Below are 16,488 nucleotides of genomic sequence, written 5' to 3'. Positions count from 1 at the left end.
GACTTGTTCGGATCGTACGTTTTTTAAGGTAAGGCGTTGAATAATGTTACACGATTGAAAATGTAATAGAGCGGAGTTTTATGTCCTACTGGCAGGACCATTTCTGCTTCCCACTTGTCCGTATCTTATTGGTCTAATGAAATGGAATAGGTTTTATATGGTATTTTTCTGTCCCTTAACGCGTAACTTGATTTCCATGTTAATAATACTATATAGTTGTTTGTTTATTGGTATATCAGCCTATAGGGCTCAATTTTAGCTAAACACATCCCCATACACCCAACAACCCTTTGGTGATAGGGGATGAGAGCCGACATTAGGATGCTGCCACTGATCGTGGGTTGATGATATCTGCATGTGATGATTTTACAACCCGAAATCTTAGACGTCATATTTGCATTCCGAACGTAATATGGAAAGCTGAAATTAAGATCTATTAACTTATCAATATTTGACGATCACATCCCTTTAAACATCTTTACAATATCAAGCTATTACGAACTGCTTCTAATACCTTATAGACTGCAAAAGCTACATTTCTTGTATCACGAAAATTTGTGAATAGAGCGACGCGATTGGATTGTAGGCTTCAGTGTCAATAACAGTTTGAATAGGACCAATAACTGGGTGAAATGATTGCAGACACCCCACTTTAATATTACTAGAGAGCTTTATATTGATCATCAGAGCTTTAGAAGCATTGGAAACATATAAGTACTGTAAATATATTTTGAAAAGTTTTAATGAAAGTTTTGAGTGTGGTTCATTTCCGGTAATCGATTGGATTTGATTTCATAAAAAGACGTAGTATAATCCTCTAAGCGTTGATTCTAAACTTATAAATACCCAACTACCTGTTAGTTTTATGTTTTGAATTTCCCCCTATGTGCACTAAAACTTCGCTCGATTATAATTTGAACTATACACTGGTAAATCAAACTTCTATTGTGTTCATTTAACTTATATTACATGTATTTATGTATCGAATCGGACCCGAATTACTAAATATTTGATCAACAATAAACAAGAGCACATTATAGGCACAACAATCACTGGTTAGAACTTCCTGCAACGTTTCGATGAGTTTCTCCTGTCGTCTTCAATAGCATCTTTTCGAAAAAGAGCAAGCTAATGCCGCTGTCCTGGCAAAATGTCCCTCATCGCACCCTGCATGGCGTTGCCGTCTTCATTAGCCCACATGGTGCAGAAAAGTAGGACGTAAAACTCCATTCATTTCATTTTTATTTCAATAGCATCTTTAAAGTTTTAGTCTGATCTCAGAATCCCTTAGAATTTAATAAATGTTTACCGTAATAATTGTTATTGTGTTTATATAATTCTAATACTGATCACTTACAGGATTAAGCGGGATTTTCTCAGGGATTATCTCGGAGATTAACGGTAACAATTAATTGATCTATGTATGCTTGCTATGTCTATTGTTTTGAACAGAACTTCTAGAACGTCAACCATTTCATCTCTTGATGACACGCTGTTGCACATTCAGTTAGAAAGTTGGAATGTTTACATTTGCTTAAATATGACGATTGAATCTTTGTTTTTAACCTCGTTGATCTTAAATAGGTCATCTTTATCATTAATTAAGTCCACCCAGCTGTAAATGGGTATAGATAATCCAGGAAAGATCAATCAGGAGGTTTGACCAAGGACCAGCTAGTAGACAGATTTACGAAAACATAAGTTGTTATCCTTGTGAAATATGGTTGTTCCTTTCCCATTTTATTTGCAAATGTGAACGAGAAATTAGATCTTACTTGAACATCTGACTGCTGTTCTTCGATAATGGATTGCAGCAGTCCATACGTTTCAAACATAGGGAATTGTAATAAAGCACAGTCATTTAAACTTTTTTTTTTATTTTTCGTCTTCAGAATGTTGGAGTGAAGAGGCAGACGACACGCCTTAAGTATGCCCAGCGACGTCATGATAACACCAAGTGTAAACCCCGTTATGGGACTCCGTAGACATACTTTTGATCGGAGCAGCTTGTCAAAAGTCCCCAGTCTTCGGACTTCCCAGCTTCAAGCAAATCTGCTGGCTAATAGTTTAACCAATCGAATTAAGACACATACCGTTAACAAGCCTTTTATCCAACATGGCGGACAAAGTGACTTGCTCCATTTTGCCAGCCTTAATAAGGAAAGAAATTCGTTATTCAGAGGTGGACGTCGTCTGACGTCAAGAGCTCGCGAGGACAGAAACATTCGTCATCAAGATAGAATGACTAGACAAAATGAGTGGAAACTGCTGAGTCATGCAGATCTGTACACACAAAATGGCGTCCCGGAAGTGGACTCAGGGAGTGTGAAATCAGAAGCTTTGTCTTCGAGAAATTCTGTTCAAAGTCTTCCGGTTCAAAGATTATCATTGGGCGAATCAGACGATCAAATCGGTATGGAAAAACGCGGGGGAATTTTCCAATCGATTCACATGTTTGCTCCACAGCGTTACAAACACAACGTACATGAATCTCCGTTCAAATCACCAATCATCGAATATGAAGAAATTACCATTCCTCAGTCTGGGTGCATCAGTACCTACGAATCCAAAAGAAACAGACGAAAAGATCTCAGAGTAACTTTTAGCACCTCTAATTCAGTCGTGGATTGGAATGAATCAATTCGACGAGCAGACGATAACTTGAGTTCCAGAACAAAATCTCGTGTTCCTAAAATATCCTACATCTCAGACAAGGACAGAATACCGGAAGTTGGTGTCGCTTGGGATATTACTCCAACCCTTTCCCACAAAACATCAGTGTTACCAGGACAACTAAGTCGTGACCTCCATCCCGTCACTTCCGGTATGAATAAAGAAGGTACGACAGAACGTAAAACAAGATGGCGGGTTCAAAGTAGTCAGTATTTTAATAGACCCCAAGTCCCGTTGACGCGATACAAAGTTCATCGCTGACATAATTTTGGTGTGTTTTTGTGATTTTGTTGTTTTCGTAAAGAAAGCTGTATCAAAGTTGACAACAAAAAATCCTTGAAAGAGCTCATTCTAGAAATAATGTTCATTAGACGCAGTGTGGCGCTGTGTGGCGCTGTGTGACGCCATTACTATACTGTTCATTAGACGATGTGTGACGCTATTATTATAATGTTCTCAAGACTCTGCCTGATGCTGTATGACGCTATTATTATACTGTTCATTAAGCTATATGTGACGCCATTACTATACTGCTCATTAGACGATGTGTGACGCTATTTTTTTAATGTTCTCAAGACTCTGCCTGATACTGTATGACGCATTATTATACTGTTCATTGGACGCTCTGTGACACCATTATTATACTGTTCATTAGACGCCGTGTGACGCTATTATTATACTGTTCATTAGACGCTGTGTAACGCTATTATTATGCTGTTCATTAAATGCTGTGTGACGCTATGTGACGCCGTTATTATCTGTTTATTAGATGCTGTGTGACTCTGTGTGACGCCGTCATTATACTGTTTATTGGATACTGTGTGACGACATTATTATACTGTTCATTAGACGCTGTGCGGCGCCACCATTGAGTTGTTCATTATTAAACTTTTCATGAGACACAACGTTACGCCATTAAGATGTTGTTTGTATTTTTGCTCTAAGAACAATTCGTACTTTCAGACTAACATCTTTTGTGTCTGGTTCTATGACAAAGAACGTTGTTTTGTAAATGTCGCGACAATTTGTAAATGCTTACTTGTAACAATATGAAATTTGTCTTTATATTATACATATTCATCGGGCAATTTAAGATAATTATATAATAATAAAATCCTAAACCATAATGGCCTTAGTCTGTCTATACTGATGTGTTTCATGGTAGTAAATTATTGATTCTATGATGCATGTTGCCATGGACCACACTGAATGGACATGGAACAAGGTATGTAGAAACGATAGGCAACGGGGCAGCCCTAATTGTTAGATTTGTCAAAAAAATTTTGTAAACGGGCTTTCTAAATGTTTATGTGTAGGAGGATATTGTTAGCACCATTTCAATTTTCAGTCAGACTTCTGTGGGTCTTGAAATTCCACTGAAACTAAGCGTTTTATAATGTAGCTCCTACAAAGGTTTTAAGATGTTAATATCACTAGTTGTATTGACTCTATTCTTTAATTACAGAAACCGTCATTATCCGCTTGAAAATTAAGCAAATAGTAGCATAGATGGGCCCGATATACATATAGAAGGCAGAAAATTCCTTAGAGTGTCAAAATATTTCATAGCAAACCATAATGTACAAAACAGAATAAATGCAGCAACTCAAGGGAAATATATAGACGAATGTAATAAGTCGGAAAAGTAGTTTATCAACTTCTGAAAGTTCAGAGCTTAGAATACGATGTTGTATATCCCATGAACACTTTTCAATATCTTTCAATCTATCTTATCACGTGTTTCTTACCGGGGCATACTCGTGATATATTATATATATTAAGTTTTACCACCGAAGTCACTTGATTGTCGGCGAATTAGAAATAGGTTTATTGTCATTTTCAAAAGCCTTACAGGTGTCTGAAATTATGTCTGCATCAGCAAGAACAGCAAATATCATTCGACTATAACTCTTCAAACAATATTCCGTTCCTTCATTTACTGTTTTTCCTTGAAACATTTAAGAGGTCCAACTGTTGTGAACAAACTTTCTTGTTGTGAACCTGCAACAACAGAATAAGTGTAAGAATCTATGAGCAGTGTCTCAACAAGGGGAGGATATTATGTTCTTCTGTGCCCTGAGACCCCAAGTCAATTTAATGCCTGTTAAAGGTAAGATTTTAAGAGTTTGAGACAAAAGTGGGTCAAATTGTCGTCTAACAGCAACTTTAACCATGGTCATCTTGTACGAACATTTCATTTTTATTTAAGCGGAAACCGAAACGCTCCGCCATGCCCTGACCTAGTGCTCTCCTAACTTAGTTCTCCCCTGACCTGTTTCTCTCCTTGTCAGAGATGTATTTCGGAGGGGCTGACATGAAACAACCGTCTAGTCGTTCGGATAAGAAAATAAACCATGGACCCGTGGATTAAAAGCTTTGCAATGATTACTGGACAGATGGAATTCAAAATAGACAGGGCTCATGTGATTGTCTCCATTTCCCATAATGTAATTTGATGTGGAAGTGACTGGTACCCATTGACCCCTTGACCTCTCAAGATGCTAGAAGTGACATTAATATCACAATTTTCATGAGTGTATATCAAGTCAGAAGTACGAAGCTGTTTAAATCGGTTAATGAAATGTTCCGCCCATTAATTATTAAAAAAAAACCGAAATAATTACCAGTATCTCCAGAACGATATCCAATCACCGGCAAGTCGTTCATATTGGTGATGTTACCATCATCATAGCGTTCTATATAGTCGTTAACGTCACAGTTGCACTTGATGTCCGTACTGTCACACGTTCCTTTCAAACCGCAGTCACATCCTACATAGCTAGTATTACTTCCGGCGAAATATTCCGCTGTCTCATTCCGTCTGTTAATCCAAGCCGCGTGATCCGTTATCAAAACATTTACACATCGAGTATGTATTCTCTGAGAGCACGATTGAGAGAATTCGATCAATCGAGTAATGGCGTCTAAATCAGCATCGTATTCGATATCAAAATGTTGAGAAAATGGATTTTCATGGTCTTTGGATACCAGTTCATCACTGTTGTGTTCTGAAACAGATTAAAAAAGAGAGTTACGTGTTCCCGTGTTAATACAATTTAGGAGTAAGTTTAAAGGGACTGTAAAGAGGTTTTGTAACGTGTATCGCGGAAACTGATATCATATATTTGTTTCTCAGAACTTCACTAATCGTAAAGTGATAAATCATATTTCACGATTAGTGACGTCATCAAACACTGAGTTTAAGCGGAATTACAATCCCTTTAACTTACGCTTTCACGGAGTTGTACGAAGAAGAGAATAGCCCACCCCTCCCTCGACTGTATTGTGGTACAGTGTTGGGCACAGGGACATAGTAGAATATCCGACAATGTATTGATAGACTCATTAATGGTTCAGTTTTTTATAGATACCAAAGTTATGTCAAATTTGGTTTTGTCATGGTGAAAAATTCCTAAACTATACGCGGAAAACATACGTACCCACAGTAGTTACATAACCATTCATAACGTTCTTACAGGAAACTTTAAAACTATTGAGACTGCCAGCAGGACCATCAACATCTATCTCAATTTTCAAACCAAAATCCATTCGTCTTGACGCTGCATCGGCACAATCAACTGCAAAAACAAATAGTAAACACCATAATACCGTCCATATTCCTTTTCTTTGACAACAAATAGTCCAATGAAATTGCATAAAATAGGGGCAATAAAATTGTGGATGGGGAAGAGGGGGGTGGTGATCACAGAGAAGTTCTTTACCCCTGTAAAATGATGAGAAATATGAGAGGGGCTGGGGGAGGGGGGTGTCCGGACAGACCTCAATTCTAAACCCGACCCCCAGCCACAAGCAGATCTCCATAGAAACGCCACTATTAAGACATGTATGTCAAATATACGAGTTTATTGATTGAACAGAAGCCATAAATTAGATTAGTGAAAATATACAAAAAACGTTTGCTTACCTGGTAAACAATAAACTTCAGACCACTGTCCACTAGCCTCACAGTTGACCTCCACTGTACCTTGATCAGAAGTTGGACAAGATATTACTAACGTTTCTCCTATCGGCCACAAAGCTTTAGAATAAGACGGAAGTATATGTCCCGAATCATTACTCGGTGAAACACAGCCTACAGTTACACAAGCGATCGGACCGTTATTCTGAAGAACACACCTGGAATTGTAGGAGCAATGGTGAGTAGCACACCGTCCTGAAAACCGCTCTGCAGACCAACTCGTCCGCCTAGAATACACAGAGTTCGGTTCTACTTGTACATCAAGATCATCTCTGGAAAGCAATTCACAGCTGTTCCGATCCTTGAAATTAATAGATTTACACAATGTGTACTGAATGCACGTCTGCATGCACTGGACGAGTCCAATAGAAAGTTCCAGGAATGGTCTTTCAGGACTCATCCTTCCAAGTTCCAAATCGTCTCCAAACATAGCTGGGTTGGCACAAATCTGGTTCCGAACCTCTTTGACAATCAGGCAGAGAAATACTGACCAAATTCTGCCAACATTTTTCATTTTCTCTTTCGTTTTCCTGAAAACAAGAAATCGTTAAACTGAAAACTTAAAGTGAATCTTTTCCAACGTATATCACTGTAATACCAGACACCGCCCACATACAAAAGCCACCTGGTTCCGCACTACCAATGGGTTTGTCCAATTCGTCATGCCTTTCAGAGAGTCCACATAGCTAGTAATGTTTATTTGGTATAGAAATAACGCAAGGCCATTGTCCACAATAAACACAATAACACTGAATTGTTGGTATTCTATGAAAAACAAACCAATAATAAATTGGCTAGGGAATACAAGTCAACATAATTGTAATCTATTCTTTCGCGCCAGCAGTCATAGATCACGGTTCCACGAACACTGCTCGAGGCAGGGAAAGAGGAAGGGGGGGGGGGGGGGGGGTGGATTACTTTAAATCACATCACAGATCTTCTTAATACCAACCATTTCATATCGTATAGACTTTCAGGACTTTATAAAACCACTAAGACTTAAAGGGAATGTAAAGAAGTTTTCTACATTTTTTTTATGTGTATCGGGGACAATAGCTTCAATTTGCACCAGTTTTCATTCCGACGTCTGGTTCTTGCAATTCTACCAGGAGCTACTATTAATATCAATGCACTTCCCCTCTATTGACGTCATAAAATACACCATAGTTTTAGCGTAATTGCGAAAGTCACAGATTTCGGAATGAAAATTGGAATGGTGCAAATTGATGCTATCAGTATCTCGGATACACATTAAAACTAACTATAAACCAACTAATGACTTCTATTTGCATCAACCAAATTTTTCTTTAGATATCTTTGGTTCCTGTCATTATTGAAATGCTTCACCATGTATGAAACTATCTCAAAAACTGTTAACGATGTCAGAGAGGCAGTTCACTGTCGAAATTTGAGCATTCAAATCTATGTGGGTGCAGAATTATCTGCGTTTTGAAAGTTACAAAGACGACTTGATTAAATATACAGCAAAATGTCTTATACTATTAAATGCAATTAACCTTAATTGTTTCAGAGATCGATTTAAAATAGGGAATTGATATTTAACAATTTATATCTTTAGACAGTTTGTTATTAACAATTTATGAAGCAACTGTATACAAATATTTGAATTCCAGATAAAGATTGGAATAGAATAACTCCGAATAGCCTTTTAACCTCGCTATCGGTATCCCAAAAGTAGTTATTGTAACGCAGCCGGACACCAATTCGTATAGATTAACTTGCAGAAGAAAAACCCACGAAGGTACGAACTCTACTTGAAAGTACTAATAGTGCTCAATACACCAATTGTAGAGCGCGATATAGAAATACCACTGTTAAAATGGTACTCAATACATCAATTGTAGAGAGATATAGAAATACCACTGTTAAAATGGTACTCAATACATCAATTGTAGAGAGATATAGAAATACCACTGTTAAAATGGTGCTCAATACATCAATTGTAGAGTGATATAGAAATACCACTGTTAAAATAGTGCTCAATACATCAGTTGTAGAGAGATATAGAAATACTACTGTTAAAATGGTACTCAATACATCAATTGTAGAGAGATATAGAAATACCACTGTTAAAATGGTACTCAATACATCAATTGTAGAGAGATATAGAAATACCACTGTTAACATAGTGCTCAATACATCAATTGTAGAGTGATATAGAAATACCACTGTTAAAATAGTGCTCAATACATCAATTGTAGAGAGATATAGAAAAACCACTGTTAAAATAGTACTCAATACATCAATTGTAGAGAGATATAGAAATACCACTGTTAAAATAGTACTCAATACACCAATTGTAGAGTGATATAGAAATACCACTGTAAAAATAGTGCTCAATACATCATATGTAGAGTGATATAGAAATACCACTGTTAACATAGTACTCAATACATCAATTGTAGAGTGATATAGAAATACCACTGTTAAAATAGTACTCAATACATCAGTTGTAGAGAGATATAGAAATACCACTGTTAAAATAGTACTCAATACATCAATTGTAGAGTGATATAGAAATACCACTGTTAAAATAGTACTCAATACACCAATTTATAGAGCGATATAGAAATACCACTGTTAAAATAGTACTCAATACATCAGTTGTAGAGAGATATAGAAATACCACTGTTAAAATAGTGCTCAATATATCAATTGTAGAGAGATATAGAAATACCACTGTTAACATAGTACTCAATACATCAATTGTAGAGCTATAAACTCTAAGTAACAACATGTTTTTTAGGTTTTGTTTTAATATTTCTAACACTATTATTATACTAGTTTCAAAATCATATTAAAAATGGTTACGAGTTTCTAAACCATGATGGCTGTGGAAAAATGGGGCTGTTAATTTAGACTGTGTACGTCATAGGTCCTTCAGTTACTGCATGGCGTTACAAAGCAAAAAAGTATGTGAGTCCACACTGATAATGATATCTTTACTTACCTATTACCGTCAACAAACTCAAATTTCGTATTTCTTGGCGCTTGAGAAAGCTGTCTCGGTGTCAGTGAACTCCAGGTTTCGTAGATTTGAATTTTAAGGAACGTCCAGACCTGTAAAGACCTAACACTTTTATAGCACATCCAAATATCCACTTTAATATTCAGAATATAAGAGAATTACCACTTTCCTTTTTCATCAATGTCTATAGTCGGGCTATTGTCGACCTCTCCACTGTAGAAAACTTAAACAACTAACAGGAACTTGAAGAATCTAAAAAAATTGTTGGGATTTAAAGGGATTGTTTTTCTCAACGTTTTATGTGTATCAGGGACACTAATATCATCAATTTGCACCATTGTAATTTTCAATCAGACGTCTGTGATTCTTACAATTCGACTATCAGCGTTTATAAGGGATATTTGCTATTGATAGATATTGATGATATTAGTGTCCCATAAAACGTTGAGAAAACATATTTACAACCCCTTTAAATTCCAGCAATTTCTTAGATTCTACAAGTTCAAAAGCAAGAAACGAAGAATTGTATTTTACAGGGGTTCCACTTAGGTTCACGTTGATCCTGACTGCCAACTGGTCTTTAACCAAAACTCATAGCATTAATCTTTCCATGATCGTCCGTACCCATATACCACAATATTTCATAGACTTAACAGAGCAATTAATGAATAAGATCTAACTCGACTGTGCTACAGAGGGGAGCCGCGTTGGCTCGGTGTATTAGACGCTTGATGGGTAACCTGAACATACAAAGTGCAATCTCGACATAGGTCGAGAGGATACCTTCGGATTTTTCAACCCGGTTTCTCCCTGTCAGTGATGCGTTGTCCGTTTTCATTAGCCCACATGGTGCAGAAAAGTAGGACGTAAAACTCCATTCATTTTATTTTGTGCTGCAGAACCCCCAAATACAATCGTTAGTCGATCCGAGCCTAGTTTATCTTACCATAAATCTATATTTAGTACCCTTGGCCAGTGTTTCTGTGACGAAGCTTCTATCTATTTAACACTCAGATTTGGTATGTTCATAATATACACTATTTAGATATTCTATAGCAAGAGCCAATCACTTTTCATCTTCCAATCTTTTATTAAACGTCTTGATTTACCAGTTCTTCTTAAACAGTAGTACTTTGACGTGATATGATCGTCTAATTTATCAATATATCCAACGATAAAATTTTCAGCAAGTTACATGTATCACTTATAAGAATATAAACCTGACTTTAGGTACGTCTACAATTAAACCATAATACAGTATGAGATTTTTAATCAAAACACTAACAAAGAAAAACCTTTTTGACCCCATGACATTGTAAAATCTACATACTTTCATTGATTTCTGTATTAGCCAATTTCCCAAAGACTTAGGAACTAAAATAAATGTAAATAATTGCTATTTTTAGCTACATAAAAACCAATTTTGAAAACTTTATCAATGTACGTTACCTACTTGAGCAAAGAGATAACTAACTGTGGTGATATTCTAGGCTAGAATGAAGTGGCGTGGTTTCTACGAAAGGGTTGAGGGGACAGTGGCCGTCCATTGACAATCCCGTGGCCCTTGCCCCCTCCCTCCCCCAACCCAAGGTTTCCCACAACCCACTATGTGGTAATAAAGCCATGCCCTGGAGCAATAGGTAAATGTTTGATTGAGGACCTTGACGATAACAATATGAGTTGTTCCAATCGGTTCTACTTGAATTGTCAAACAATAGGTTAAGTTATTAAGTTCTATCTATTAGAAACGCTAATAAATGAAAATACCAATTAAATATTTACTGATATTATCAGCGTGGAAGACGTGGTTCACAGAACGTGATTAAGAGAAGACTATGGTGGCTTTTTCATTCATTCATTCATTCGTTCATTTGTTAGTTTAATTGTTCGTTCGTTCTTTCTTCATTCGTCCGTTAAAATGGTCATGGCGGAGACGTGGTTGTCTATATTATCCATACTTTCATCAAAGATAAAATAGCGTCTTCGGTGATATTTTTTTATAAACAATATATTTATTTCATATAATTACATTAGAAAGGGAGGGTTATACAAATCGATACAGAAGAAGCGCAAGGCTTAATTTGATCTGCTTCACAACACAAAACAAAGAATGTAAAAGTAGTGAAATAATTCATGTGGTGCTTTATAATACACAAAATATATTAGACAACAAAACGTGTACATTTATATAAGACATTTTTCTCGGATGAATGCGGATGGATCGGTGATATATGCTTGTTCAAATATGTCTAAAAGCTGAATATTGTCCTCTTTTCCGTTGGTACAATTTTGTTGTTGATTGTAGAAGAACAGAATACAAAAATTTCAATCTGATAGATGATATCGGAAACTGAAATTTAATTTTATAGGCGCGGCTCTGCTTAGCAAATATTTAAGCGACGACCTCCCTTGCAGTACTGCCTAAAAAGAGAAGAAATTTGATAAATAACGATTAAAGTTCATCTTATACAAATACAGATCTTGTTATGTTTATCAACGGTGGTAAAATAATGACAATGTCATCTAATAGAAGCAAATAATCAATTTTCTTTTGAACTGTTTAAACATAAAATTCTTCATAAAGAGTCATCATTATAAATATAACAATTGTTCGTGAAATTTGAGGCCTCTATCATCATAAAATATCGATAATAATCATTTAAAAACCTTCCACTCATACAAAAAATACGTATAGATCTTACATAAAAAACACACAAACGAAGATCACTGCCATTTTGAATCTCTTCCTCGATTCTTAAAAAGGCCATAATATTTCAACAAAATAAAGGCATTTCCAAACCTTTTAAATGTGATTTGAAAGCTTAAATTGTTATAATATTAAAGCCTTTGTAAAAAAACATGGTTTCCTATGACGCTAGACCTTCAGTCCAGTTTCAAGTCCACTTTCTATATCATCTAATTGTCAAAAACACCCCGAGCACCAGCTTTCATTCTAAAAAATTAGAAGAGAGATGGGGCGGGGGATACACCTATTGAATAAATTAAAAAACAAATGATTATACTCTGTCCTATTTGGGGGTCCAGTTTTGACCCATGACCCGTGTACACTACATGATGATTTTACTGAAAATGAAATAAAACATGGTGCTTTATTTTTGAGAAATGGAGTTTTTCTTTTTGCGCTTTGGTTGAGCTCACGAGGAGGGAAGCAACCGCTTTGCAGTGTGCATACCTTCCTAGAATTGATTCGGTGCAGTCAACTCCCAATCCGAAATACAGCAACCGCTCATGTGATTATTCAATATTTTCTTACAGGACCTATTAAGGCCCTGGTCCCAACCTGGGGTGTTTTCAACCCCAGGGGGTGTGGGACAAGGTGTCGGGGTAGTGGACAACTGTTGTAAGAGAATTATTTTTTGGTGGTATATTATATGGTTCGAAAGAAAACAGTAACAAACTTCCCACTTAGCATCTTATTGTGGCCGGATGATTATATATCCATGATTATATATCCATGATTATATATCCATTATTATATATCCATTATTATATATCCATGATTATATATCCATGATTATATATCCATTATTATATATCCATGATTATATATCCATTATTATATACCCATTATTATATATCCATGTTTATATATCCATTATTATATATCCATGATTATATATCCATTATAATATATCCATGATTATATATCCATGATTATATATATATGATTATATATATATGATTATATATCCATTATTATATATCCATTATTATATATCTATTATTATATATCCATTATTATATATCCATTATTATATATCCATGATTATATATCCATTATTATATATCCATGATTATATATCCATGATTATATATCCATTATTATATATCCATGATTATATATCCATGATTATATATCCATTATTATATATCCATTATTATATATCCATGATTATATATCCATGATTATATATCCATGATTATATATCCATGATTATATATCCATGATTATATATCCATGATTATATATCCATGATTATATATCCATGATTATATATCCATGATTATATATCCATGATTATATATCCATTATTATATATCCATGATTATATATCCATTATTATATATCCATGATTATATATCCATGATTATATATCCATTATTATATATCCATTATTATATATCCATTATTATATATCCATGATTATATATCCATGATTATATATCCATTATTATATATCCATTATTATATATCCATGATTATATATCTATTATTATATATCTATTATTATATATTCATTATTATATATCTATTATTATATATTTATTATTATATATTTATTATTATGTGTGATTATTAAGATTAGTTTGAATAAAAATTATAAAATTTACAATGTTTTGAATGTCCATTGTTTTGGGGATGATTACTCCAGGGCTGTGAAGGTTGAAAAAGGTTGGGATCCAAGGAAACAAAGCTTATTGGAGGTAAAAAATAAAACTTCTTGTGATGAAGTGTTTAGAAATTATATAAAATAATCAATAATCGTAAAATACATAAAGTTGCTTTTCTGCTAAAGAACAGACTTGACATTTTTGTCTCTATAAAACTCCATCTTCACTATGTCATGGTGTTACGAACTTTGTTTTATACCTTGACTGCAACAGTCACCTTTTTTTTCTCGTGACACAGAAGCCCTCGACAGAAAGGCTGTAAACATTATAGCTCGACGTTCAAAGACTTTCTGTCGAGGACTCTGATTCGTTGTATTCGCTAGCGTACATCTAAATCAAATAGCTACATTCCGCGATACAAGAAATGTGGTAATTGCAGTCAAGGTTTAAGACAAAGTTCGTAATGGCTCGAGTGCTTGACATTGTGAAGATGATCAAACCATTTCATTTAGTACTTTATTAGTCCGTGGGTTTAAGTCGTTTCTTTACTTTTAGTCTAATATAAAAGTTGCCCTTTCAATTAACAAAATAGTGCTCTACTTGCCTTTTTTTAATCTATAAATTGTCCATTGTCAAGGAAACATAACAAATCGTGAAAGGATTAATCGAACCAAAAGTACAGTCTCTGGAATATTTTCTAATCTAGGAAGGCGGAGATTGCATCTAGCGCGATTTTGGCTGTGGAAGTAGAATAAATATCATTTTTGCTGACAAAGTGGAAAGTTATTAACTGTGTGATAATTTTTACTGTGACAAATTTATCGTGGGCGGAATTTTCCATGGGCCGAAAGGCAGCTGCCTAATTTGCCTATAGGTTAATCCGCCTCTGACGTATTGTAGGATAGCGATAACCGAAGTAGAAACAAAATTGTCATCTAATTAATAACTAGACGTTTGAGTAAAATGAAATGGAGTCATAATTTCTGCACCTGAATGGGCTAATGAACACCTGAAATGCCTTGCGGTGCAAAATATAGGGTATAGAATATAAGCCTGCCCAGAAGCGTTCCTACGGGGGCCATCCCCCACCCCACCGAGAATTTAGACTGGCCCGACTTCGGCCCCAACTTACAAATTTCTTTTCCTTGCTTCTTGCTTTAGCCTACACCATGCAGCCGCAGACATTGACCCGGGCAAATTTTCCGACGGAAACTAAAAGATAGCTTGCCAGGCAAGGTAACATACGCCCACTGGCAGCTGTCAGAAATGATTAAACAGTCTTTAGTGACTAGAGGGTTGCACAATATAGCTAATAGAGTGAAACGTCAAATCAGACACGATATTTCGGTGAAATATTATCCGATCATCGCGAAAATCAATAGGGATCATCTTCATAATAACATTGACATACAAAATAAAAATCAAAAGAATCTGTAAACAATTGTAGCCTGTAGAGTGAGCACGAGTTGCACAATATAGCTAATAGAGAAAAACGTCAAGTCAGACACGATATTTCGGTGAAAAATTATCCGATCATCACGAAAATCAATAGGGATCATCTTCATAATGACATTGACACACAAAATAAAAATCAAAAGAATCTGTAAAGAATTGTAGCCTGTAGAGTGAGCACGAGTTGCACAATATAGCTAATAGAGTAAAACGTCAAGTCAGACAGGATATTTCGGTGAAAAATTATCCGATTATCACGAAAATCAATAGGGATCATCTTCATAATGACATTGACACACAAAATAAAAATCAAAAGAATCTGTAAAAAATTGTAGCCTGTAGAGTGAGCACGAGTTGCACAATATAGCTAATAGAGAAAAACGTCAAGTCAGACACGATATTTCGGTGAAAAATTATCCGATCATCACGAAAATCAATAGGGATCATCTTCATAACAACATTGACATACAAAATAAAAATCAAAAGAATCCATAAAGAAATGTAGCCTGTAGAGTGAGCACGAGCCAAATGTGAACGGACGGACGGACGGACGGACCGACGGGGTGATTACAATATACGCCCATCTTAAATGTGGGCGTATAAAAAACCTTTTATCTTGCCGCCAGACTGGTCAGTAAAATATTAATGACTGTACTTTTTCAGAACAAAACGATTCAAAAACTGAATAGAGAACTTGGTTTGTATCTTGTACTTTTGTTTTTTACTATAAGGTTTTAATATAGAGCAGTTAGTACTCTTATTTAGGTTTCTAGACTGGAAACAATCCAATTGTCCATGCGACAGTTCCGCTGATGGACTGGGTTGATTGGTTGGTGGATGGACTGGGTCGAATGGTTGGTTGGTTGGTAGATGGACTGGGTCGGTTAATTGGTTGGTTGGTAGATGGACTGGGTCGGATGGTTGGTTGGTTGGTAGATGCACTGGGTCGGATGGTTAGTTGGTTGGTAGATGGACTTGGTCGGTTGGTTGGTAGATGGACTGGGTTGGTTGGTTGGTAGATGGACTGGGTCGGTTGGTTGGT

General features: G+C 35.7%; 2 protein-coding genes across 2 annotated transcripts; one reads left to right on the top strand and one right to left on the bottom strand.

The window, feature by feature from the left end:
* Positions 1–1,929: 1,929 nt before the first annotated feature.
* LOTGIDRAFT_161748 (hypothetical protein) lies at positions 1,930–4,182 on the top strand (the record flags this gene model as incomplete). Its single annotated transcript, XM_009057577.1, has 2 exons — positions 1,930–2,839; positions 4,139–4,182. 2 exons carry the CDS (start codon positions 1,930–1,932, stop codon positions 4,180–4,182), a joined length of 954 nt encoding a protein of 317 aa, XP_009055825.1.
* A 1,113-nt stretch (positions 4,183–5,295) lies between these two features.
* LOTGIDRAFT_68371 (hypothetical protein) lies at positions 5,296–5,646 on the bottom strand (the record flags this gene model as incomplete). The annotated part of the gene is made up of 1 exon (XM_009057424.1): positions 5,296–5,646. A coding segment is annotated over one exon (351 nt), but the record flags the coding sequence as incomplete, so codon positions are not given.
* Positions 5,647–16,488: the final 10,842 nt, after the last annotated feature.

The sequence above is a fragment of the Lottia gigantea genome (assembly GCF_000327385.1).
Source record: "Lottia gigantea unplaced genomic scaffold LOTGIsca_30, whole genome shotgun sequence".
Taxonomy (NCBI): Eukaryota; Metazoa; Mollusca; class Gastropoda; family Lottiidae; genus Lottia; species Lottia gigantea.
This window is presented reverse-complemented; position numbering and strand designations above follow the sequence as displayed.